At 42.7% G+C, this 25,685-nt stretch overlaps 1 protein-coding gene across 1 annotated transcript in view; it reads left to right on the forward strand.

Moving 5' to 3' along the window:
- clstn2a (calsyntenin 2a) overlaps positions 1-25,685 on the forward strand; it is a gene marked incomplete at both ends in the record, with an annotated part of 141,649 nt that overhangs the window by 100,021 nt on the left and 15,943 nt on the right. Inside the window, one exon of the mRNA XM_079750644.1 lies at positions 1,183-1,304. Coding sequence (XP_079606770.1) covers positions 1,183-1,304 — 122 coding nt within the window. The remainder of the gene's footprint in view (positions 1-1,182; positions 1,305-25,685) is intronic.

The raw sequence follows: 25,685 nt of genomic DNA on the forward strand, positions 1-25,685 counted from the left end.
CATGGTTCTGATTGACGGTCCACTTTACTTTTAAGCTATATTCTCAAGGCACATTTCAATAGCAGAACAATCTTATGCACAGCGCCTTTATCAGTCTCAGAATCAAGCTAAAAATGAAATTAGTGTCTTTAAAGGGAGTTTGACAAGGTGAATATGGGTATGTAATGCTAAACAGACACAGGAAACCGGAATGACAAATACCGGAATAAATTGAATAAATTTACCTTAATTCAATTATTTGTATGATGTTGATTACAAATAATACCACACCATTACATACCATTACACCATTCGGTATAATGCTTGCTTCCCTGTCGCTCATCCAAATAGTAACAAATGCCATTCATGTATTCATGAAAGGCTTCATTAATGGAGTGGCGCCGAGTGGGACTGGTGGTAGTACTATTAGGAGTGCGGCCATCCTTAAACTTTGAACAGCTAATTAAAGTGTGCAATACACACAGACAGATACACAAAGGCATCACAGTGTGACACAGCAGTTGTGATTATTACTGCTGGGCGACTGTGTTTGACGGGGGGAAAATCAGTTCAGGTTCAAACTGTCTATTTGGACAATGTTGTCAACAAAAGTTTAACATAACTTTAAATAACACAAGCATCTAGAGGGGATATTTTTCCTTTAGGAATTGAATTATATCATATTTTCTATGTTTATTACATTTGTATATATTTATACAGCTGTAAACAAACTGTCGTATACACTTTATATATTCAGAGAAAACCTTCAAATTACTATTCAATATTCAACTCTGAATATTGTGAATTTCCTATTATCTCAATTCTTTGTGAAGCAGAACTTCTACAGGACAGCAATAGAATAAACGTGTTGACTTAAAGTCAATATTGTGCTTACATTGGGATTACACTGACTTTACATTGAATTTCGGTTTTGATTCATGTTTTGTTAAAATTAAGTTTTCAGGTGGAAATCACTCTTGATTTTAGACAGGAGTGCATTGACCCAAAATGAAAACTTTATAGGTGATTCCCCTCAAATGCATTAAAACTAAAGTAACGAGCCATTTTGAAAATGTAAGTAGTAGAAAGTAGATAAGTACAGTAACAAAGTAAGTGGTTGTACTTCCCACCCCCGGGGTTCACACCATGAGTGCGTTCAGCTCACGTTGCATGTTCCTTGTGTTCACATTGTTTTCCATGCAGAAACCAACCGCCACCACTACGCGCTGTACGTCCACAACTGCCGGCTGGTCTTCTTGCTGAGGAGAGACTTCACTCAGGTGGACACCTTCAGACCTGCAGAGTTCCACTGGAAACTGGAACAGGTGAGGGCTGTGTGTGTGTATGCATGTGTTTGTGTGTGTGTGTGTGTGTGTGTGTGTGTGTGTGTGTGTGTGTGTGTGTGTGTGTGTGTGCAGACGTGGCTACCATGAAGGATAGAAATTAATTAATTAAATTAATTCACAATGCTCAATAAAATAGTAAGGATATGGGTCCAGCATCATGAGTGTCTCATGAATGAAAGTCGCTGAAAAGAAAGCACTGCTTTATCTTCTTCTTCTTCTTCCTTATCTGTGTTAAATGTGTGTGTCCTGTGGGTGTGTGCGTGCCCTCCCTTTGGAAGGATATCCAAAGTGTGTGAGTGTGTGATTGCTTTTTGAGACCTTGTAGGAAAAAAGGAGAAGCTCTCCATTCAGATAACCTGAATCCCTCGCCCTCCAGAAATAAGAGGCTTACACACAAACACACACACACACACACGCACACACACACACACACATACACAGGCATCTAGGCTTCACGTACAGTGGGCTTCAGGCCCATACATTCTTTCAGACACATATTGGCCCGTAACTCTACAGACTCTCACACACACACACACACACACACACACACACACACACACACACACACACACACACACACACACATATACACACACACACATATACACACACACGCACACACACACACACACACACACAGGGCCTTTAGCAGATGCTTTTATCCAAAGCGACTTACAATAAGTACATTTGTCAGAATAAAGAGAAACAACAATATATCGCTTTCGGTACAGTAAGGATGTTCCAAGCACTAACAAATACTAGGTTAACCCATTCCCCGTATACAACAAAGATAGCTAGGATAAGATGGTACATGATGCTACGTTTTTTTTGATATTGCCAGGACGTACAACGTACAAATACTGTTAACATTAAGTGCCAGCATGTACAAACACAATAAGTGTGTGAGAGGGGTGTTTTAAGCAGAGTAAGGGAGGAGGGGGGTAAGGAGGGAGGCTATGCAGAGTCCAGGTGAACTCTAAACAAGTGAGTCTTGAGTCTCTTGCGGAAGCTGGTGAGCGACTCTACGCTCCTTACATCAGCAGGGACCTCATTCCAACATTGCGCTGCCAAAACAGTGAAGAGATGTGACTTTGTTATGCAACCTTTGCTTGCTCTTAGCGAGAGCAGTACCAGGCTTCCAGCAGAGGGAGTTGAGCGGGTGTGCGGTCTGAGTAACGCTTGGAGGAAGGCAGGGGCAGTTCCGTTGACATTTGTCACGCTTCTAGAAAGTCATTCAGGGTAAATTGCTGTGAAGGCTGTAATGTCTATGAAGTTGGGAGGGGCGGAGGGCGCTGGGTTCACCATGAAGAAGTCACCACGTATGAAATTGAAAAGAAAAACTCAAAAGGGTTTATCTATCATGATCGTGTTTTTATTCAATATTTTATTTTTCATACACATTTTGTTTTATATTTCATTCACACAGAGCCACACAAAGGTGAAAAACAAGTCAATAATGTACGAAAATTAAGTCGTAATTTTCGAGAAAGATGTCATTTTACAAAGGGTTGTAAAACCATAAAGATAAAGTGTATCTATTTAGCTAAAGTCGAATACTCAGAAAAATGTATTATAAACACAAAATACTTGACTTCGCCCGGAGAGAACTGTTTCACTTCCGAGTCCTGAGTGCTGCCAACAGCCGAACTCTGCACCAGCTCACAGGTGACAGGTAAAGTTGTACATTTACTCTGATCATTTGGACATTATCACTGTGAGGCAATTTGTAAATTAGATTTCTATTATGGTCCTGTCTTGGCACAGCAGCCATTATCAACCCTCATTAACCAATTATTAACAGTTAACTTGGGTTTTTATTCTGGCCTACAGACTTTCTGGCCCTACGGACTGCATTTCATATTTCCTACTGTAGCTTTCTTCCTTCCTTTCTTCCTACTGTTAGACATTTTACTGTTACACATAATTGTGCCCAATACCTCCCCTCTCCCATTATCTCCCTGTCTTCATCTCCTCCCCTTTCCCATTATCTCCCTGTCTTCATCTCCTCCCCTCTCCCATTATCTCCCTGTCTTCGTCTCCTCCCCTCTCCCATTATCTCCCTGTCTTCATCTCCTCCCCTTTCCCATTATCTCCCTGTCTTCATCTCCTCCCCTCTCCCATTATCTCCCTGTCTTCGTCTCCTCCCCTCTCCCATTATCTCCCTGTCTTCGTCTCCTCCCCTCTCTCATTATCTCCCTTTCTTCGTCTCCTCCCCTCTCCCCTTATCTCCCTTTCTTCGTCTCCTCCCCTCTCCCGTTATCTCCCTTTCTTCGTCTCCTCTCCTCTTATCTCCCTCTCTTCATCTCCTCCACTGTCCCCTTATCTCCCTCTCTTAGTCTCCTCCCCTCACCCCTTATCTCCTTCTCCTCCCCTCTCCCCTTCTCTCCCTCTCTTCGTCTCCTCTTCTGTTTCTTCACTCCTCCATGCTATAGCTCACCTCCTTAATCATCTGGGGGAAACAGTCCTGCTGCATCTGAAGCAGTGATGTCCCATCTGACTTATCAGTCCCCTGGCTTTCTGTATCGGCTGATAGCGAGTATTGATCCGATTCCAGTGTTTAATTAATAAGCTGTATACCTAACTGTGTGGAAGAGAGTGGTATAATTATTTTATGTGTAAGAAAACAATAAGCCCTACTTAACCATTGCTTTCCTAATTTTGAAAAACAAAATGCAACAGAAAATATAGATAAATATATTTTAAGATTTTATTTATTATTCACATTATGATCTTAAACCGAAATTCAATATTTACATAAATCCAAATTACATAATTATAATTCAAGTGTAAACCCTAATTTGTAAGGAATAACAATTCCACTATAAGAAAATATAACTGTGTCAAATGACAACCAAATGTAGACATTAAAATCACACAGAGGAATCCACAATCCTTGTAGATATATACAAACGGGGATGTTACATTCCAATATAAACTAATATCACAGCTTTGAGACTCATATCAATAAGTATGATGAGTGACCTGTTACTCAGAATGTGTCTTGCAATGGCAGGTTCTTCTTCATGAAAACAAGCATTGCTGCTCTCTGCGGATAGTAGGTTCTCTTTCCATCAACAATTGTTTGAGACTGTGCTTAACCGTCTCTCACTCTCTACACGAGTGCAGGGGGCACAGAGGAATGTTGAGGCAGTGGCAGCGAGGGTAGGAAATCGAAGTCTGTTGACCCCCCCCCAGTACTGGAATTGATTGTCTGAGGCAGGGGTTGTTTGCTCTGACAAATATGTCTGCATTTGGACATGAGAGCTTGAGCTTCTTACTGCACTTCAGAATTTTGTCAAATGCTTTCATAGAGCTGCTCTTGCTTCTTGTGCCTGGTGCTGCTTCCACACTAGAGGCCCTTTCTGGTGGCCCTGGAGCCTCTCACACTCCAGCTGTGGTCCTCCTCATTCCTTCTTCAAATTCCTGGGCCTGTCAAGCGTGCACCTTTTGCACACTTGACATCGTCTTCGCTTGTGAAGTATCTGGAACAAAAGTTAAACACAGCTTAGACTATAGGCGGATCCAGTGGCGATTTTAGCCTGAAATTTCTGGTGGGGCAAATTTATATGACGTCATATTACGTCACAAAAATAGAGGTAGCTGATTATTATAACAGTAGGCCTACGTATATAGACCAGTAAGGTATACTATGGGCTGCATTTTGAGCGCCAGCAGGGAGCAGACATCCTATTTCAAATACATTTCACATGCTTTAGCGCTCAGTACGACACAAAGATGTTGCCTATAATAATAATAATATTGCATTATATTTTAAACGCACTATGCGTTCCAAAGAATCTCAGAGCGCCAACATGGTACGCACTATAATATAGCATTAAAGTAAAACAATTAGACAGACACATAGCTTCAATAACTTCCATAATTTATTAAACAAAAAAGACGATCTCCTTCAGCTCAAAAAAAAGGTTTTGACTCACCAATGCCGATCACTTAAAAAGGAAGTTGGCTCGACGGTTCTTTGCTTGAGCAAACCTCTCGATTACTTTGTCGTTAAAATCCAGCAGTCCATTAACGAAGGTGTTTTCAATAGAAAGCATGGAGAGGGCGTTCAGTCTCTTCTGTCCCATCGTGTTCCTAGTTAAAGTCTTTATCCTTTTCAGCGTTGAAAAGTTCCTCTCAGACTCCGCAGACGTCATGGGGGTTGTGATGATGATGCTGAGTAGAGTGCAGGTTTCAGACAAGGCCTCTTGCAGGTTGTTGTCGTCGTGAATGGCCTTGAACAGCAACAGTGCAGATTTCCCTGTGTGCAGCTCAGTGTGTCCGTAAAAAAGAGTCAGCTCAGTTTGCAGCTTCCCCTCGTTCATCAGAGCTGTGGGCCAGAGCTTGATAGCACAGGCGAGTTGGGCCTCCCGGAATGACTTAACAAACTTTGGGAACAGTGTGCAGTCCACCAGTTGTGCGGCAATAAGATGGTCACTCTGTGAGAACCGGACCTCCATTTGCGCAATCATCGTATCACAGGCCTCCTTCATCACGGCAGGCGTATTTGTTTTCCTGCGCTTTGATGTGCCCGGCTCCTCACTGGCTTGGTTACCAATCTCATCTGCTTTCTCTCTGATTTCTTTCACGTGCACTTTGAAATTCTCCACTGCACGATTCACCCCAGATGCGTCAATCTCTCTTTTCTGTAGTATGCCATACAAAACATCCACTTCTGGCATAACTCTGGCAAAGAACTCCAGCAGCTGGAGAAACGTACGGTCCCGCAGGTGAATGGAGAGGCCGAATGCCTCACTGATGGACACCTTGTCCCATCCTGGTTTAGTGCGAATGTTATCCAGACACTCCAGTATATCTTCGCGAGTTTCCCATACCACATTCACGGTCCTGCTTTTAAAATTCCATCGGGTGCCGGGTGCCGGGTGGCCGCGGGATCCGCCTGTCCGATGTCTCTGCCAGAGCAGCCGTTCTTTTCGGTGAGGTGGAGAAGAACGTGGCAAATCCAGACAGATCAGCAAAGAACACCTTCAGCTCACTGATCCTGGATGCACATACTTGCTGCAGAGTTAGGTTCAGCTGGTGTGCGTAGCAATGTACAAATATTGCGTTTTTGTAGCTTTCCTTAATAAGTACTTGCACGCCGCCTACACTGCCACGCATAACCGCTGCCCCGTCATAGGTTTGGGCTATGAGCTTGTCAGTCAGTCCCAGTGGGTCGAGGACATGTTTCATAGCAGTAGAAAGGCCAATGGCAGTTTTGTCCTTCACTTCAATGAACTCAAGAAACCGCTCTGTGACGCTGCTGTCCACCATGTATCTCAGGACTATGACCATTTGCGATTTGCATGAGGCATCAGTGGTCTCATCCGCCTGCAAACTGGGTGTCCCGCAATTGCTTGGCTACCTCACACCTGTAGACCTCAAACATGCAATCCAGGAGTTCGTTCTGAATGGTGCTTGATGTCCCCTTGAACGTAGGCTCCGAATCGTAGTGACGTCTCAGCCTGGTGTCGCCCTCGCACATCGTTTCAAAAATGCACCTAAAAATGCCTGGGTTTACAGAGTCGGCTGACTCATCGTGACCACGCAGACCCAGTTCACACTTCCCACACAGCTTTAGGCACGATATCAGTCTCCCCAGTACATATCGGTTTTCCTCCGCCTGCTTGTTGTGCTCTAAAATGCTCCGCTGATAAGCACTGTCCAGCTGTGCCATGATGTTGACCCGTCCCAATAGTCCCAATTTCATGGCGCAATTGATATGAGCTTTGCTACTTTCATGCTTTACCGTTCTTTCCGCCAGATGCTTCAGGTCTTTAAAGCCATCAGTGGTCCAAACTGAGTCTGCGTTAGTGGTATTTCCAAAAAGAAGGCATGGAAAGCAAAACAGTGCTCTTTTTGTTGTGCTCGCAGTTAGCCATGTCTTTGTTTCAAACCACTCCATCTTGAAATTTCGGTTCGTTTTCTCACCAGGCTGGTTCAGAATGAAGTCGTCTGGTCTGTGTGGTCCCAAACGTTTTATTTCTAATTTTTCTTCCTGCGGCAATGTGCTGAATTGCACCCTCAGCAAATAATCTACGTTATTCATTGTTATTCATTAATTAAAAAACTCTTTCAAAATTGTGTAAAATCTACCGATAGCGAACTCTTCTGTAAGTCTCCTGTAACTCCTGATCTCACTCTCACTGTATGTTTTTTTTGCTTAGTCTCGGGGTAGAGTTCTCGCGGGTTTCGCATTATCCAAGTCTACATTACGTAGAATACGTAGATTACGCAGTTAACGTCTAGGGGCAAATTTGAAATTGCCCCTAGCCTCAACGTTAACTTTGGCCGGTGTGGTTCGCGCTCATTGGTGTTTCTATGGTAACGGTGGGGCAGCGTGGGTCTTTGCCCCTCCGAAAACAGGAAACGGAAATATAGACATAACGTTCATTCAAGCAAGCACACAGGCAGTAGAACACACGAATCAAATTACTCCAAAACAAGGCAATAATGCTTGTGAGTCAAGTTTATTCACACAAATATGTACGCTACTTTGCATATAAAAATATATATATATAGTTTGCCACGAAGTAGGAATGGATTGAGCCTTCTGCTCAACAGCGCCATCTCGTGGGTCTGGTGGGGCACTGCCCCACCTGCCCCTAATGTAGAAACGCCGCTGGGCGGATCAAAAGTAATGCATCATAGAAGAGAAGGAGGTGCTCTTTATTATCTTTATTATCTTTCATATGTTCTACTTTCAACTGACTTCATAGCATCACTTCAAATTTGCAGTGTACCGTGTTTGTGTGGGTGCGCGAGAGAAATCATTGTATCATCTATAATGGAAAAGGCTTACAGTCTTACCTCTATATCTCGGATCACGCAAACTGGCAAATGAGTATAGGGCTTCATCTTCAACAGGGCTGACTCTCCTGTCGACTGCTTGTAGTAGTGTAGTTTTCATCGTTTTAACTCCAGAGTCGTCCTTGTTATCCTTGGCTAGCAGCCATCTGAGAACGGTCAGGTTGGACTGACGTCGGCGGCAGAGGAGGTGGATGAGCGTACTTAATTCGTTAGCTCTTCAAACGGTGCTAAAAGGTCTCGGTTTTCTCCAGGAGGGCCCACTGGGTAATGGTCAGTGTCATTGGCAGGTCACGGTTTGTAACGTAGCCAAGGGCTCGCTTCTGCTTCGGAAGGCTCTCAATCATCACATAAGTGCTGCTCCACCTAGTCTCGATGTCTTGTTGCAGGCGTTTAGGTGGTATTTGCATCTCGATCTGAATGTCTAGTATGAGTGAATATGCAAGTGGACAGTGTCTGAAAGACCCCACACTCTGTCTACCGCTTGCAATTGCATCACTCCCACTCTGCTATGACAGCCCCCCCTCGCTGACCACGAGCTGCATTTGTTGTAGAATGCAGCCCGTGCTGTACACTCCCAGGTCGTCCATGGCTGTTTTCATATTAATAGCATTGTCCCTCAATATGATATGCACTTTAGTCAATGCAATGTGCCACTATTAAAGCATTGCCTGGCAGTCGAGATCGAGTCGCTGGTGTGTGTGTGTGTGTGTGAGCCTTGAAAGTTTTTTGCTTGTAGCCCAGCCCAACTCATGTCTGACCGCTGTACTGTTCAACTCAACAGAGACAATTGGGAGCTGTAGATGTATGTGGTGAAGCTCATTCCTGGCACATCGTTTAACTCGTGTGATAAGTGTTCGCACACTCTCTCATAGAGTTTAGGTAGAGTTGTCCCAGAAAAGTATTTCTGAGATGGCAAATTGGAACGTGGTGTTGAAGTGTTGGAGCAGGCGTCGGAAGCCCTCGAGACGTTGACTTTGCATATACTGCAAGGAGCCGTGGCGCTTGTTGGTGTAGCAAGTGAGAAGTATTACCAGACTGCTGAGCCTTTGCTTTCTGCTCCCTCCATGCTGTTCTCTCCTTCCAGCATAATGCCACTGGCCACGGGGGAGCGCATGCATTCAGGGAGAGTTGACGTAACTACACTTTGATTTCACCTGGACACGTGTGATTGGTTTAATTCATAGTTTTAGCAGTGTATTTTATCAACAGGGTTTTGCAAAGTAATACATGTCTCATCCATCAAAATAAATGCTTGTATTCCGCTGTACGTGTAGTTGAATGTTTATTCATTGCACTGAGGATGAGGATGTCTAAGGTGAAACATATAAACCAAGGTGATCATATGTTTTTCCTTATTTATGCCTAGTTATTTGACAATGTTATAATATGATTTCTTAGTCATCCTATGTCACTGTTAAGAAGCTAGGGGACACACTTAATATCACGGGTAAGTACCTTGGAAAGCGGTGAGGAAAATGGGCGTAGCTAGTTCTGGCGGCACGCTCTGGTCATGCACCTCTATCAGCTGACGGCTATCGCGTTCCAATCAAACGCACGTACACTGATAGGCGGTCAATTTAAGACCTTCCATCTCAAACACTCACTCTGCAAAGTTCAGTGTGCTTAGCTGAGTTCACGCACCACCTCCCCAGCCTCCACCTGCTTTAGGACAGCTCTGTGTTGTATGTAACCTACACGATGGGTTGAAATATCTCCTGTAACCCATACGATGGGTTAAAATATCTGATGTAACCTATACGATGGGTTGAGCTATCTGATATACCCCATGGGAGATTGCATCTTACCCTCTGTTGTCAAATGTTGCTGTTGCTATTCTGTATCTGACATCCTTGTGTCATGCTTTAAATCCAGCCATAAAAGAGTGGAGCCATACCGCCAAACTAAATTTGTATAAGCATTTCATTCAATAAATGTTTAGAATCTATAACATGAATGAGTCCTGACTGTCCTTTGAGCTGCCACAATTTTTGGCAGGTTCCTGTAGATGCATATCATGCATCTCAACCATATTCTTTCCACAGAAATTTAACTAGAGAATATCTAAATTAACAAAAAACACTTGATGTTTGCAGGCAAACAAAAATGCAGTCATGAGGGCAGACCTCCACAAGCCCTAACCCTTACCCCAACAATTACCCTTACCTTAATTAAGAAATTACTGAAGTAATCAACAAACTCGACACAGCCTAGCCGTGAAAGAGAACACCAAGCTCATACTTTCAACAAGGCACATTTCATCATTGTATCTTATTTATATAACACGTCCAAAGGCAATGCAGTCAAACCTGTAGCCTTGAATTCCCATAATCCACTGGCTCAGTGGTACCCAGAGCCAGACAGCACAGAGCCTTCCTGAAGGCTGCGGGGTGATGGTACCTCAAGTGTGAGAGCTTCAGTAGCTTTTTATTTGAAAATTAAATGTACATTTTCTAAAGTACACGAGCATGAAGAATAAAGACATGGCGTACTGCCACTCTATTCATCTTGGACATCTCTTGTATTCTGACCTCGTTCAGCTGTAAAGGAATTGTCATGGCAATCTGCACATGTATAAGGAATAGAGAAGCAGATGGAAGTTCTTTAATTCATGAGGATGGGGTGTGGAATCTATCTAAATTATCCTCCATACTGTTGAGTGTGTGAGTAGTCAGAAGAGTCTAGTATGCTCTTAAATTAGGCTGCGTTTTCAAAGTAGGGTACCTCGAAAAGTAACACTGTATTAACAATTTTGGATCAACAATAATTTGTCTCGTTTCTAATCAGTAGTTCATGTGTTAATAAGGCAACAGAAAAACGTTATTTCCCTTTAAATAGTGTCATCTAAAGATTACCCAGAGAGGTCTGAAGGTGGCTCCCTTTGATCCACCTCTCGTGGCCCCGGGGGCACAGCCAAGGGCCCCGTAATGGCGGCTAGGCCCCGATGTGCCCCTAATGCCCACAAGTTTTATGTTTGAGTGATGGCAGGTGTAATAAAGGTGATTAAATGACTGCAGGTATAAATGCAGCCCTTCAAATTAAGAGTGACATTTCTGTAGGAGTTGTACAATCTGACCACATTCTGTACAGACATATACAAAATCTGAGGATAAATGTGTGTTAACGTTGTGCAAGGGAATCATAGAAATAAGTAGAGGTGAAACAGATTTCATTTTATTTTATTTAACCTTTATTTATTTAGGGAAGGCCATTAAGAGCAGGCTCTCTTTTTCACTGACGACCTGATTACAACATATAAATAAAAACAAAAATACAAAAACAGTACAATAGTCTGTCAAACAACCAGAACTACATTTGAATACATATAAATAATACAATGGTGACACAATGGTGATTCAATGGTGATGTTATTTATCAACAATAACACCCAAAATAACTGTGCTACACTTCTCAGCCTATAGGTCATCTGTATTACTTTGAAAATATCCATCAAAGAGTAGCTAATATATCAATATGCATAGCACAGGAATAACTTGATGTTCATCATATAATCATATCACCACTTTTTGCTCTTCCATCAAGTGAATGGCGTCCTCGGAGACACCTCAATCTCTGAAGAAAGTTTAAACATAAAACATAATATGATTAGAAACACCTTTAAAATAATAGAATAACCTCACAGGAATCACAAATGAGTATGACCAGGATGAAATGACTTTAAATAATGTGTCTGTACACAGGGTATTGACTGCATTCCTGACACAACTAAATCTGGGTTGGCTGCTCTGCTGGTGTTTGTATAGCCTAGAGAAGCGAGGACTCCACACACTGGACATTTTCCGGGCTACAAGATATAGCAGGTGTCTTTACACTGGAGTTATTTAGTGTCTGTTGCCAAATGTGTGGACACAGGAAAATAGACATATGAATATATACAGTAAACTAGTAGTATTTGTGTTTATGTAAAAATGTCCCAGCCTAGCTAGACAGTTTTATGTTGAATGTTTGTAGCCACACATGCACTTTACTTCCACAGAAGGGTATCTTATTTGGATAGCAATCGCCAAATACACAATTATTTATCCAATCGAACAGGCTAATTACCTTACAAGTATACTCATTATATACTCACTATATACTTAAGGTTTGTACTTGCAATGCTGGTGAAAACATGTGAAAACATACACTATGACTTGAGATATCTTGTTGGAGGAAAGGAGAGGAGAGAGATTAGAGGAGAGAAGAGGGGGAGATAATGGGAGAGGAGAAGGAGATGAGGGAAGAGAAGGTAAGCAAGATTAGAGAGGAAAGAGATTATAGGAGACAAGGGGGGGGGGGATAATGGGAGAGAAGAAGGAGATGAGGGAAGAGGAGGAAATAGAGATTAGAGAGAAGAGGGAGATTAGAGGAGCAGAAGCCGGAGATGATGGGATAGAAGAGGAGTATAGGAGAAGGAGATAAGGGGAGATATGAGCTATTGGGCACAATTCAATGTAGGTAACATAATATGAGTTGGTTGCAGCAGTCTGTGTAGCTACCAAGCAAGCTGACATTGGCCACGAAAAAAACTCCAAAATACCTGAAAACTGTCAACAAGTCCATCGAAACTAAAGCCAGTACGGTTCAGCCTTCGTACTTCCTACCTGCTCCATCAGGCTCTGCCAAGTGGGCTTTCTGCCAGAGAGGGGCGCCCACCACTCTGCACAGCTCACCATCATAGTAGAGAAGAGCATCATAGTAGTGTTTTTCATGGTAGAAGGCATTTATCAACAACGCAGCCGTAGAGCCAGAGAGCAGCCTAATAACAGTTAGCCGTTAAGAACCGGTTAATAAGGGTCGAGAACAGCTGTTGGGCCAACTAAGATAAGCTAATGGAAACTGACATACCTAGAAAGAATCATAAATAGGATATTTACAGCAGACTTTAATCTGCGTATGACCTAGCACTAATTAGTAACTTTTATAGCTAAGTTTGTTATCTAACAATGTCCCTCAAATATCAAGTCGGCTAACTTTAAGCATGTCCATCAATAAAGTTGTATAGCATGTGTTAGCTTAGTAGCTCGTTTGTATCTATATTGAAGAACCATAGTAGCAATCGCATTTAAAAATGGTCTAACAATGATAAAACATCATAATTACTAGAGCAAAAAAAAATAAAAATTGTATAATGTATAACTTGCCTGGGAGCTGCTGCCAGAGTTCGGCTGTTTGCAGCACTCGAGACTCGGAAGTGAACCAGTTCTCTCCGGCGATGTCAGGAATTTGTGCTAATAACTAACTTTTCAAATTATTTGACTTACATGTACGTGTAAGTCATGTATGATCATTTTCCCTCGAAAGTATGTCTATGCACTTTATTTTCCAAACTTTACCAACATACTTCTGAAATAAAATGGCACTTATTTCACTGACTGATGATAATTAGCCTAATATCAGCAGCACCAGAGAGAGCGAGACAATGAGGGAGAGGGGGAACATTTAAATGTCAGCCGTCAGGAAGTAGCCATCTAAGATTGAATTAACAGGCACTGCTGGCAAGTTTTGGCCTGGGCGATCAAAGATCATCACTCAATGGCATTTCGGTTTCCCTGGCTCGATATGAGGCGTGAGGGGCGGTCTGGTCGGAAGCGACGCAGCTCGGCGGGATGTTCCGCAGCAGTCCGCCAAGTAGTCACTTTGCAGCTGAACAAGATGTATCCGTTTACATGATTAAGCTGATAAACCAGCGAACTATGGTGTAGCGGGCTCCCCTTCCGCCTCGCTAATGGCTGGCAGAGATGATTCTAATGGAGTAATGGAGAATGTGCTCTGGGGAGGCAGCGCGCCTCCACCACGTCCAGGAATCATTTCACAATGCTTCATAATTAAAGGCTGCTCCTGGGACTTTTAGCACGCTAAGCAGATTATTGCAAATTTATATTAATTTCAGTCTGAGTATGTGTTTGTTAGTAGTGTGTGTGTGTGTGTGTGTGTGTGTGTGTGTGTTTATTTGTTTGAATGTGTGTGTGATTGTGTTTGTTTGTATATGTGTGTGTTGGTGTTTGTAGGGGTGTATGTGTAAGAGCATGGGAATAATCATCTATATATTTGCAGATAATAGGCTTGTATGTGTAAATGTGTAGAGAGCTTGTATGAAAAGCCTTTAGAACTCATAGAACAGGGCAACAAACAAATTATTATGTGCAGCATAGGGTTGAGCCCAATTGGAAAATACCTTTATTTAAAGTTTATTTTAATTTGAAACATTTTATTTTAAAAGGAAATGTTAACATTTATTTAGCACTGTTTGCCTCATCATGGTCTAACCGGTTCATATTAATATTATCCTAAATAGAAAGCTAGTGGATAATAAGAGTGCAATGGATATAAAAAGAAGAGGTGAAGGAACTTGGAGTGCTTGTGTGCTCGGGCAACCCCGCTGAATAAAAAGGACAAGTTTGAATTGAGACCTTATTTGTTGGAGGACAACAGATTTTAACTCCAAGACTCTCCTTGTTTCCTTCACCACTTCTTTAAAAAAGGGGGCCAATCAGCTTCCACTGTGCATCCATTTAGCTTTATTGATTTTCCAATGTTCCCCTCGAGAAATAATGGAGAGGAGAGGATGAGGGAGGGAAGAGAGAACGGGAGGAAAGCTAAAAAGAAGAAATGGCTTGATTTGGTCTCCTTTGTTGATTTAACAAAGCCACGATTTGGTCAGGGATTTAAACGTATACACGTGGAAATACACACAGGCATGCACACACTCTCTCTCACACACACACACACACTATCCTTTCTCTTCCACATCTCTCTCTCTGTGTCTCTGTCTCTCCTATCTCTCTCACTATCTCTCTCTCTCCCTCACGTACCAGCATGCTTTATCTCTGTTGTTTGTGTTATAGCCTACTAAAGGACTTGGAGATTCATCACCCCTTCCTAAATGACAAGCTCTCACTCTCCGTCTCTCTATCTTTAAAGCACCTAGTGGTTCCTTCCAGTCTATTCTCGCACACACACACACGCACACACACACACACACACACACACGTCACACAAACACACACACACACACACAAACACGTCACACATGGACACCACAAAAGGTTACAGCAGCATTGTAAGGCTCTTTCATCCTAATTGACCCGAACTCATGTGGACAAAAAGCCAGAGTTTGAATATGGGCGATGGCATTGATTTTAACCCACACAAACAATCTTGGTGTTTGTGTGAAAAAAACGGATGGCTTTTTTCAGGGAAAAAGATAAAGCAGTTGAGATGTGGCCATGATTTGACAATCATTTTAAAATAAATTGTGTTCCAGTCGGAGCCTCACAATTCCCAGAACAAGGGCCCATGGCAAGTAATTGAATTGATAGGTTGGTGAGGTCTGTTGGTTTGGATTGTTCACGCTGGCCAGAAACCACAGCCAACCACACCAAAGCATAAGTGAGCCTCCCAGTTTGATCAAGGGGCCTGGCTGTGGTGTTGGGAGTCTTGTGATGACTCACTGTGTTAGATAATGGTTCTTACTGGGGGGCCTTGATGGGTCTCTGCACGTCTCTCCCATGCTCAGGCGTTTACTGCTGTTCCTGGGTCACATGTTTACGAGGAAATCACCAATGTCTCACGGGGATAGGATGATTGATTGGATGGTGTGTCTGTGTGTGTGTGTGTGTGTGTGTGTGTGTCTGTATCTGTTATTTTGTGTGTTTGTGCATCTTATATGCGTGTATGCATCCAGGCGAGTGTGTGTTATTTTTCTGGAATTTGCGTGTGTGTCTGTGAGTTATTCTTGCGGGTGTGGATGTGTCTGCGTGTGTGTGGACATGCATGTGTGTCTGTGCGTTTGTGTGTGTGTGTGAATGAGTTGTGGCTGAGGGGTTGTTGTGGTTCTCGCTGCTGCTCATTTGACTTCTGTTCCCAGTAGATAACAGCAGTGATGGAGGCTCCCATTCACTGAGTGAAGAAGAGCCCAGCCAGGCCTGAAATGCCAAGTGAACTGATGGGAGGCCTCTGTGCAGAATTATTTATAATGCTGTGTAACCTCGTTATTCGAAAAAAAACAACACTGTGTCTATTGTCGATCAATACAAAGTAAGGAATTTAGAGGAGACACAGACAGAGAATACTGAGAGTAAGGAAGACTTACTTTTTTGATTTCTTTGCACAAGACGCGGTTATTTCTGGTTACCTAATATTCGATCTATTGATGGAGCCTTCATTATGGTTTGTCAAGGGCACTAAGGAGACTGAGAGTGAGGACCTGGAGGAGAAAGGAGGAGGAGAAGAATAGCAGGAATCTCAAATTATAGCCCACTTTGTCCCTACATTTCTATTTAGCTTGGTGCTTCTTTCTCTCTCAATCTCTCTCTCTCTCTGTCTGTCGCTCTCTCTCTCTACTGCTGTCTTCTGTATTTTGTCATTACGAATCTGTACTTTTTTGTTTGAAAAGTGCTCATAATGGACTACATTATGTTTAATAGGTTTTATCAATCATACTCTATACCTGTTTGTGTGTGTGTGTGTGTGTATGTGTGTGCCTGTGTGTGTGTGTGTGTGTGTGTGTGTGTGTCTCCCACACACACACACAATTAGAGGTGTGCACTCCCACACACACACACACACACACACACTTGTGTGTGTGTGTGTGTGTGTGTGTGTGTGTGTGTGTGTGTGGGAGTGCGCACCTCTAATTGTGTGTGTGTGTGGGAGATCCCACTGCAGACAAACAGGACAGAGTAACAACTCAATACCCACTTTAAAGCTGCTGTGATGTTAGGCCATGTTAAATACTTTAATTATGGACAAATACCTAAACTTAGCTATTTATTATACAGTCAGCGCAGGCTGAATGACTACATGCCCTCACAACGCTTGCCTGTCCCATTTTCTTCATAAAGGGGACTCTGAATTTTTCATCACTCTAGTTGTAATCCTCAAAGTTGTCGCAGAGCAGAGTCGTTCTGTGGGGCCGATACTAAGTTGAGGAGGTTCCTTCAGGGTCTCTGGGCTCCCAGCGAGCGCTGTAGCCCGCGGTGTGCACTAAGCTCACTCTGTCTTCCGTCCTCATGTCTTCCTCTGTTCCGTTTCCTCCAAATGGTCGGCTGGCAGAAGGAGTCACATGTGATGGATCGCTCCCCACTTTAATTTAAGAGTTTTTAGTTTGTTGTGAAAAACCTTTAGAAGCCACAGGGGTTTATTCAAAGGAGTGTCAGGCTGGAGATAACCAATGTTGCTGATGACATAAAGCACACGCTTGTGATATATGTCATCAGTCGACTCCCTTCCAACGGGGGCCTTGATCCTGAGTCACAAGATGTACAAGTCAGATTAAATAGAGCCATACATGCTATACTCTGATATACGATTTATTGGCTTCTATCGACTTGATCCCCTTCTAAAAACCAATGTGATGTAAGATTACATCAGTACTTGAACAGAATGCATCCCCTGTGTCTGTGTGTGTGTGTGTGTTTTTTGTCATTCTCTGTCACTAACCAAAACCCTCTCCAGTGTATGAATCCACTGTACTGGTTTATAACAGACCTTGTCATCAATATTGTAGGACAGCAACAGGGGGAAGTGCCCTCCGCGAGGAGAGGGGAGCGGAGGAGAGAAAGGGATGGCCTCGTAATGGATGGATAGTGGGCACTCGGGACGTAAGAGGAGACAGTGCTGGGAGGAAGGAAAGGGCCTTGAGGGGTAGGAAAGGAGCTGAGGAGGAGGATGAGGAGAGGGCGGGATCAGAAGGATCACGATGGGAATAGAAGCTAGTAAGTGAGCGAGAGAGAGAGAGAGAGAGCATTATAATGGCACAGAGAGGAAATAAGTGGATTGGGGAGAGGAGGGGGAGATGGAGAGAGCGAGGAGAGCAGAGGAGGTAATTTTATTTCCGCAAGCCTGTGTGGTGCTGAGTGTGGCCGGATCTTCGAACTATATCAGCGTCTATGCTCCTACACTTACACTCTGAGAGTTTGTCATCCACAGCAGACCGTTTCTCTCAGTGTTCATGATTAGCCTAATTTTGCCTCCCATCACTACGCAGCCCTCACCGCACGCCAGAGGCCCAATCCGCTCTTTCCCTTCTCTTTGTTCCTGTGCCCCCCCGCTAGCCAGCCAAACAGAAGGACTACTAATGATAATGTTCTCACAAAGCAGCGGTGGTGCAGGTGTTTCCATGCATTTTCTATGCAGAAGACCCCAGTAGCTGGAGGCCGTTTGAGTACAGTAACCCTGGATGACCGCTGCTCTTTCTCTGTACAGAGATTATGATGCGCGCAAAGTTACCGTAGAGTGTCCGGACCAGATGGGATCCCTGATTGGTCTGAATAGCAACACAGAGCACAGCAGCCAGTACAGACTCATGCCCATGCACCTTAATAGCATAATATATATAATGTATGCCATTTGGTGGATGCACAGTGTCCTACAATACCACGAGTGCATCAATTAGTACCATTCATTATCCACAAACTGAATGTGTTTTTCATCTCTGCAAAGGACCAATAAATTGACCAACATTTGTTTAAATTTTCAATTTATTGGTGTCACTCAAACACCTCAAAGCCCTGCATAGTAATAACATGTATCAGGTAGCCTGGCTGTCTTGTTCTCCCCTCTGTTCTCTCTCCCTCTCTCTCCCTGTCTCTCTTCATGTCCTTATCCTGCTCTGTTGGAATGCGATCTAAACAGGACTTTTCCCTCCAACGACAGGTGCAACTTATTATTCATGTTTCACATCCTGTCCACAGTTTACTGTATACATTATGTAGAGTGGCGACAGGAGCCTTTTAATCATAACGTTGGCCTTTTGTCAGACAGTGGCAGCAAACATATAGTGGGAAATCCAGCAAAGAAGAAACACCTCCCATCACTAACAGAAACAAACCACAGGTTCATCTGCACATCGCTCACGTATCTATTCTGTCTATATGCTGTTGTTGGGTTCATCCACAACACCAACAAGACGTACGTAAATGTACGTCACATAACAACAACAAAGCATTTATTTTTGTTTAACATGTTGATTACAACAACTCGTCCACTTTGTCTCTGACAAATGTTTTACTTTTCTGTGGCTAAACTTCTAGGAAGATCCTGGTTCAGTAAAAGCTTTCCCACAATGCAAGAGTGCAAGAATGCAGGACAGTTACTTGTGTTTCCTCCTGGTCTCTTTAGCTCTAGAGCTGCCTTATCTTTATGGCTCTTGAGCTTTCTGGTCTCTATGGCTCTAGAGCTGGCTGGTCTCTATAGCTCTAGAGCTGGCTGGTCTCTATAGCTTTAGAGCTGGCTGGTCTCTATGGCTCTAGAGCTGGCTGGTCTCTATAGCTCTAGAGCTGCCTGGTCTCTTTGGCTCTAGAGCTGGCTGGTCTCTATGGCTCTAGAGCTGGCTGGTCTCTATAGCTCTAGAGCTGGCTGGTCTCTATAGCTCTAGAGCTGGCTGGTCTCTATAGCTATAGAGCTGCCTGGTCTCTATGAATCTAGAGCTGCCTGGTCTCTATGGCTCTAGAGCTGCCTGGTCTCTATAGCTCTAGAGCTGGCTGGTCTCTATGGCTCTAGAGCTGCCTGGTCTCTATAGCTCTAGAGCTGGCTGGTCTCTATGGCTCTAGAGCTGGCTGGTCTCTATAGCTCTAGAGCTGGCTGGTCTCTATAGCTCTAGAGCTGGCTGGTCTCTATGGCTCTAGAGCTGGCTGGTCTCTATAGCTCTAGAGCTGGCTGGTCTCTATGGCTCTAGAGCTGGCTGGTGTCTATAGCTCTAGAGCTGGCTGGTCTCTATGGCTCTAGAGCTGGCTGGTCTCTATGGCTCTAGAGCTGGCTGGTCTCTATAGCTCTAAGGCAACCTGGTGTATGTAGCTCTTTCTTACTCATTCCTCACATTGATATTTTGATGATTCATCTCGATTCTAAAACTACTATAAATTATTCACACATACATTTCTAATTCATTTTGTTGCACGATCCACCAATCAGAGTGCAGATAGTTTGAGACGTATCCAGTCCTTCACACACTCAGACAGGCAGCAGAATAAAGGAAAATAAAGGAGAGACCAGTGGGGCTGAGGAAAAGTAAGAGAGATGGTTTGAGTACAAAATGGACATGAGGCAGCTAAGGTCAAAAGAGGAAAGGGAACTGACATCTCATTTAATAGCCTAGCTAACATGACCTTACCCCATCTTGCAAATGTTATTGTATTCTATTATATTCAATTTTCTATCAATGTCATATTCAATCTTCTGCTTCTGGCTACACGTGTCCATCTGACCTTTCAATTGTGAGGCTCCCCCATCGGCAGACCTCTGCATTGAGAGGCCAACCCCCACATCATCATTAAAATGCCAACTGGGGACACCCTCTCCTTCAGCCACTCAGGAAGTTTGGGGCATCTGTAGGTCTATTGGTGATGGAGCGGGTCCGCTCCTTTTCAATCACCACGACGTATGGAAACACCACCACCCAAGAGAGAAAGACGCTGGAGGAGGGTGTTGAGGCACCACCTTCAGAGTCCTGAGCTACGACTGCCCCTTGGTCTGACCCATGACACATCCATGACATGGACATGTTTAAGTTCCTCCAGTCAGGCAGAGTAAGGCGTTTGGACTGTAGGTGCCGTTGGTGGCTGTGGCGTCGTGAACACCATGCAGCACATTACTGAAGGGCAAAGGGCTTAGCAGGAGCATGATGAATTAAAGTTCATCAGCAAGCACTTTACAATTCTGGGAAGGTTTTATCTTTATATCCCTTTAAACTGTCAACATGTGTGTGTTTTATGTGTCAGTTTGAAGCGTTTGCATACAGAGACAGTTTTTGTTTTTCAATCAATCAACTTTCAATCAATCACACAAGAATGTCCTTGTGTGTGTTTGTCATTGAGGCGGTGGTGCAGTGTGTAACCACTGGAATATAAGCTGGTCACGCTTCTTCAAGCACTGTACAACCCCATGGATCATTAAAAGAGCGGTCAAGGAAGGACACACACAGAAAACAGACGCTTGGCGTTAACCTTTATAGGCAGACCACAACCTGCAGACAGACGGAAATCCAGCCAGACAGACAGTAGGCTATCTGAGAGTTTACCCCTTGTTTGGCCTGGGTCAAATACACATACTGTGTCAATGTGAGGGGATAGAAACTGAACAGTTAGCCTTCTAGTGGTTCAGCTTTTATCCCCTTACACTGAAACAGCATGTGTGCATGTTTGCTGCTCAACAATGTTTACATGAAGCATCCTGCCTTGGGTCATTTGGAAATAGGCCATAATTATGAAGGAGGTTTTGATGAAAATGTGGTTTCTCCATGTCACAAAATCGCTTATAAAGTCATTAGGAAAAATTATACTCTGAAGGGAAATGTGTTCTGTTTTCCAAAGAGAGTGCGGGAGACAGCTGTTCCCTTATTCAGGAAGAGTTTATCAACCTGGATGAAGAAAGAACATGCGAAACCGTTTGGCCTCAAAATTACTAATACTGGAGCCAATGACTGATTAATCAAGTTAGCAAATTGCTCACACATTAGGCAGCAGAGCAGGTTGTATTCCCTGGGGTGTGGATTCAGTCACAACCGTGTTACAGTGCAGTAAAGAGTCACTTCCGGACTACTGTTTTATTTTTTTGTTTCCTCCCCCCACAATCATGCTTGTCATACCATCTATGTCACGTTTATCCACAGTGACTCTTTCAGGACCTCTTTCTCATTTTAATTGGGGCTCCCTTATCTAGCAGGCTACTTAGCTCGCTCTCAGTATCTTCTTGGTTTTCATACATCGGAGCAATTAGCACTATCTGTATCGGCGAAGATAGCGACTTCAGGGAACTGCAGTTTGGCTACAGTATCCAAGTGATGGAGTCTGCTTTGAACACAGTACATGGTTGGAGATATTGATATTGAATATTCAAATATTGCCAATGCTTTATCCCACAACAAGATACCCACACCCAGTGTTTTACCCTGCATTAGCATGGTTCACAGACTCTGTAATATGCAGGTCTTAATGAAGGCGAAAAACCCATTATTTTGGCAAAGGAGCCTTATGAATACATTATTTTTGATATGTAAATTTATACATCTCAAGAGTGGCTGATGAACACTGATGATTTATTTGGGAGGCGGTACACTGATAGGAGGGTGGGATTAGTTTTGATGGTGCAGCCTTTGGAACATTGTAAAGATATAAAAATAAGGACAAATCACCGCATTCAAATACAGATCAATCGATTGAAGCGAATCCCAAGCAATGGCCATTTCAGCATATTTTAAAGATCTATGTCTATCTTTATGCGTAGCACCATTATCGCTCACCCAATTCTAGATGAGAATTAACATTATTTAAGATTAGGAAAATCAAATAAAGTGAGTTTGTTGAGAATAACCATTTGCAATTCATTTTTATGAAGCATTTGAAAAAGACTCTGCAGACCCTCTTTAACTCCTACCCAATCCTAACATAACTATAAATTAAAAAGGATGAACTTCTTATTTCAAAATACTGGGAGGCTTTTGCTTATTTGTTGTTTTTCAACAAAACACCATAGTAAATGGTGTTTTCGTGCTCCATTAGCCCAGGTGAAATAAACAGAATAATGTCAGTCCACGCTTCACTGCTCCCTAGTTCATCCCATTAGCTCCCTACCTTGTAAGATGATCACATGTCAACAACAGAGGCGCCTGTGCCCATGTTGTCGGAGTTGTTCAGCATAGAATAATTGGCGGTGTGTGTGTGTGTGTGTGTGTGTGTGTGTGAGAGTGAGTGTTGGTATGAGTCACCTGCTCCATCCGCATTGGTCTGGCACTAGACTAGAGCCCCGAGGGGTTGGGCACGGCCCTATCTAGGCTAATGGAAATCATTTAAAAGATTAAGAAAGAGATTCTAGGGGGAGGTATCATAATAAGAGCTATGGATCGCAGGGTCTCTTAAACCTGCAAACGAAGAAGCAGCTGGGCTCTGATGGGCCAGGCTTACAGTAGTGTATCACAGAGTGTGTGTGTGCGTGTGTGTGTGTGTGTGTGTGTGTGTGTGTGAGAGTTTATGTGTCTGTGAATGTGAGTTTCAGCATGCATGTACGTTGTGCGCATGCTTTCACATGTGCGATGATTTGATTGCTGACTTTGTGTGAATTTTTTAAATGTGTCTGCATGCCCCACACCTGGCAGATGAAAGGACATGCTAAATCACAACAGAAGGAGAGGTTGCAGAAAGAGAGAGAGAGATAGAGAGAGAGAGAGAGAGAGAGAGAGAGAGAGAGAGAGAGAGAGAGAGAGAGAGAGAGAGAGATGGTGGCATACCCCAAAAACGTCAGCGTTCCGTTAAAAGCCTTTGAAAGTGATTTTGTGCACCTTGAAATATGAACTGTAACACTCAGCAGGAGTGGTTGCAGTCAACTGCTGCATGCCCCTCTGGTCAGGCAGAGGAGCAGGATCAGCAGGAGACTCCCTCTGTTGCTGCCCTGCAGAGCATCTCTGGAGGACCTTCCTGCCGGCTGCTATTAGACCTCCAAAGTGTCCCTGGACTAGCCTTTGACCCCCTTTTGGCACATCACAGTCTGGGACCGCTGCATCTTCTGTTTTTTATCATTGCATACACCTAACCAGGGACTGCTACATGGACACACACACAGAGGGGATTTCTTCAACACTTGTCTGGTGTTTTTGTTACAAAATCAATTAACAGGTCTGACGGACCCACAACGTTATTGAGTTTTTCAAACAATACAGACAAAAATACAGCTTTGAAGTATATTTTTTCTCAGCTGGAAGCAATATTAATAGTATATATATGGACATTTTTGCAATGTACCTCTGCTACATTAATCAAGTGCTATTCATTTCATTCACTTTTTTGTCCCCTTGGTACAATTTATAATTATGCTTATAAAATGGTTGAGAGGGTCTATGAAATATGCTGCAAACCTAAAGGAACACACACACTCACATCGTTGATACCCATCCATCCATATATGTCACTATACGGACTCCGTTGTCCTCTAGAATCACCAACACATTCACCTACATAATGTATGTATTCTGTTTTGTTGTACTATATACACTACATATATATCAATCTCTATCAATCCATCTATCTATCTATCTCTCTATCTCGTTCTATCTCTCTATCTCTCTATACACACACATATATATATATATATATATATATATATATATATATATATATATATATATATATAGCTATCTCTCTATCTCTATATCTCTATCACCTATCTCTATAAAATTATATCTCTCTATCTTTCTATTTATCTCTATCTATCTATCTATCTATCTCTATCTAAAAGCTAAGATTAGTCTTGCTAGGTATGCCCTTGATCTATTAAGGCATTTTATGTTTTTTTTATTCATAGGTAATAATCGTCCCTTTGGCAGAGGATATCTTTCATTATCCTCTGCCAAGGTTTTCATCCACGGTCACAAAGAAACTAACAAAAAACAAGCCTGTCAACTGGCCCAGTGCCCAACTGCCCGGACTAGGTGGAAAACAAAGATTTCTGCTCTAATAAAAATAAGCGTTGAGCTGAACATCAATGCAAATCGATTGAAAGCTGGCCCAAGAAGTGAGGGCGATTGTAATGGTTTCTTCAATAAGGGTTTGGACATTTTCCAGTAAAACTGGAACTTTCAATCAATCAGAAATTTATGTAAAGTTACCACCTATAGTTGTACTATCCCAACACATTAACGGCCAGTGTGTAGACTACACAGGCCTGTACTGGTCTGTATTGTGTAAGGGGCCACTAGCTTCTTCCAATAGGATGTCATTATCTAGGACAGCCTCCACAAGCCAAGTGAGAAGTGATGTGGTTCCTTCCTTCATAAATTGTATGAATACGTGATTTCGTTTAAAAACAAGGTCATAGTTTACAAGTAAAAGGACTTTCAAATTGAACATTATGATTTATTCGTTATAAATAATAAAAGACCATGGAGCTGAATGGGACTGTTCACATATGCTGCAATTTCGTTTGTGCAGAAAAACAGCAAGGTCGATATTTTGCCGGCTCTAGCCAGCGAACAAATCGTTATAACAATCAGGTATCTTTGTCACAGTCACCATGGTGTCTGTTCATGTTGTGCATGAATGAGGCAACAGGCTTTATACATTCCTCCACACACAGTCCTCATACTGCATCCATAGTGCTGAACTACACTCAAAGACCTATAATTATCAAATCTGTTATATGTATTGATCATCCATAGTGCTGAACTACACTCAAAGACCTATAATTATCCAATCTGTTATATGTATTGATCATCCATTGTGCTGAACTACACTCAAAGACCTATAATTATCAAATCTGTTATATGTATTTATCATCCATTGTGCTGAACTACACTCAAAGACCAATAATTATCAAATCTGTTATATGTATTGATCATCCATAGTGCTGAACTACACTCAAAGGCCTATAATTATCAAATCTGTTATATGTATTGATCATCCATAGTGCTGAACTACACTCAAAGGCCTATAATTATCAAATCTGTTATGTGTATTGATCATCCATAGTGCTGAACTACACTCAAAGACCTATAATTATCAAATCTGTTATATGTATTGATCATCCATAGTGCTGAACTACATTCTAAGACCTATAATAAAT

The sequence above is a fragment of the Pollachius pollachius genome, assembly GCF_949987615.1.
Source record: "Pollachius pollachius genome assembly, chromosome: 14".
NCBI lineage: Eukaryota > Metazoa > Chordata > Actinopteri > Gadiformes > Gadidae > Pollachius > Pollachius pollachius.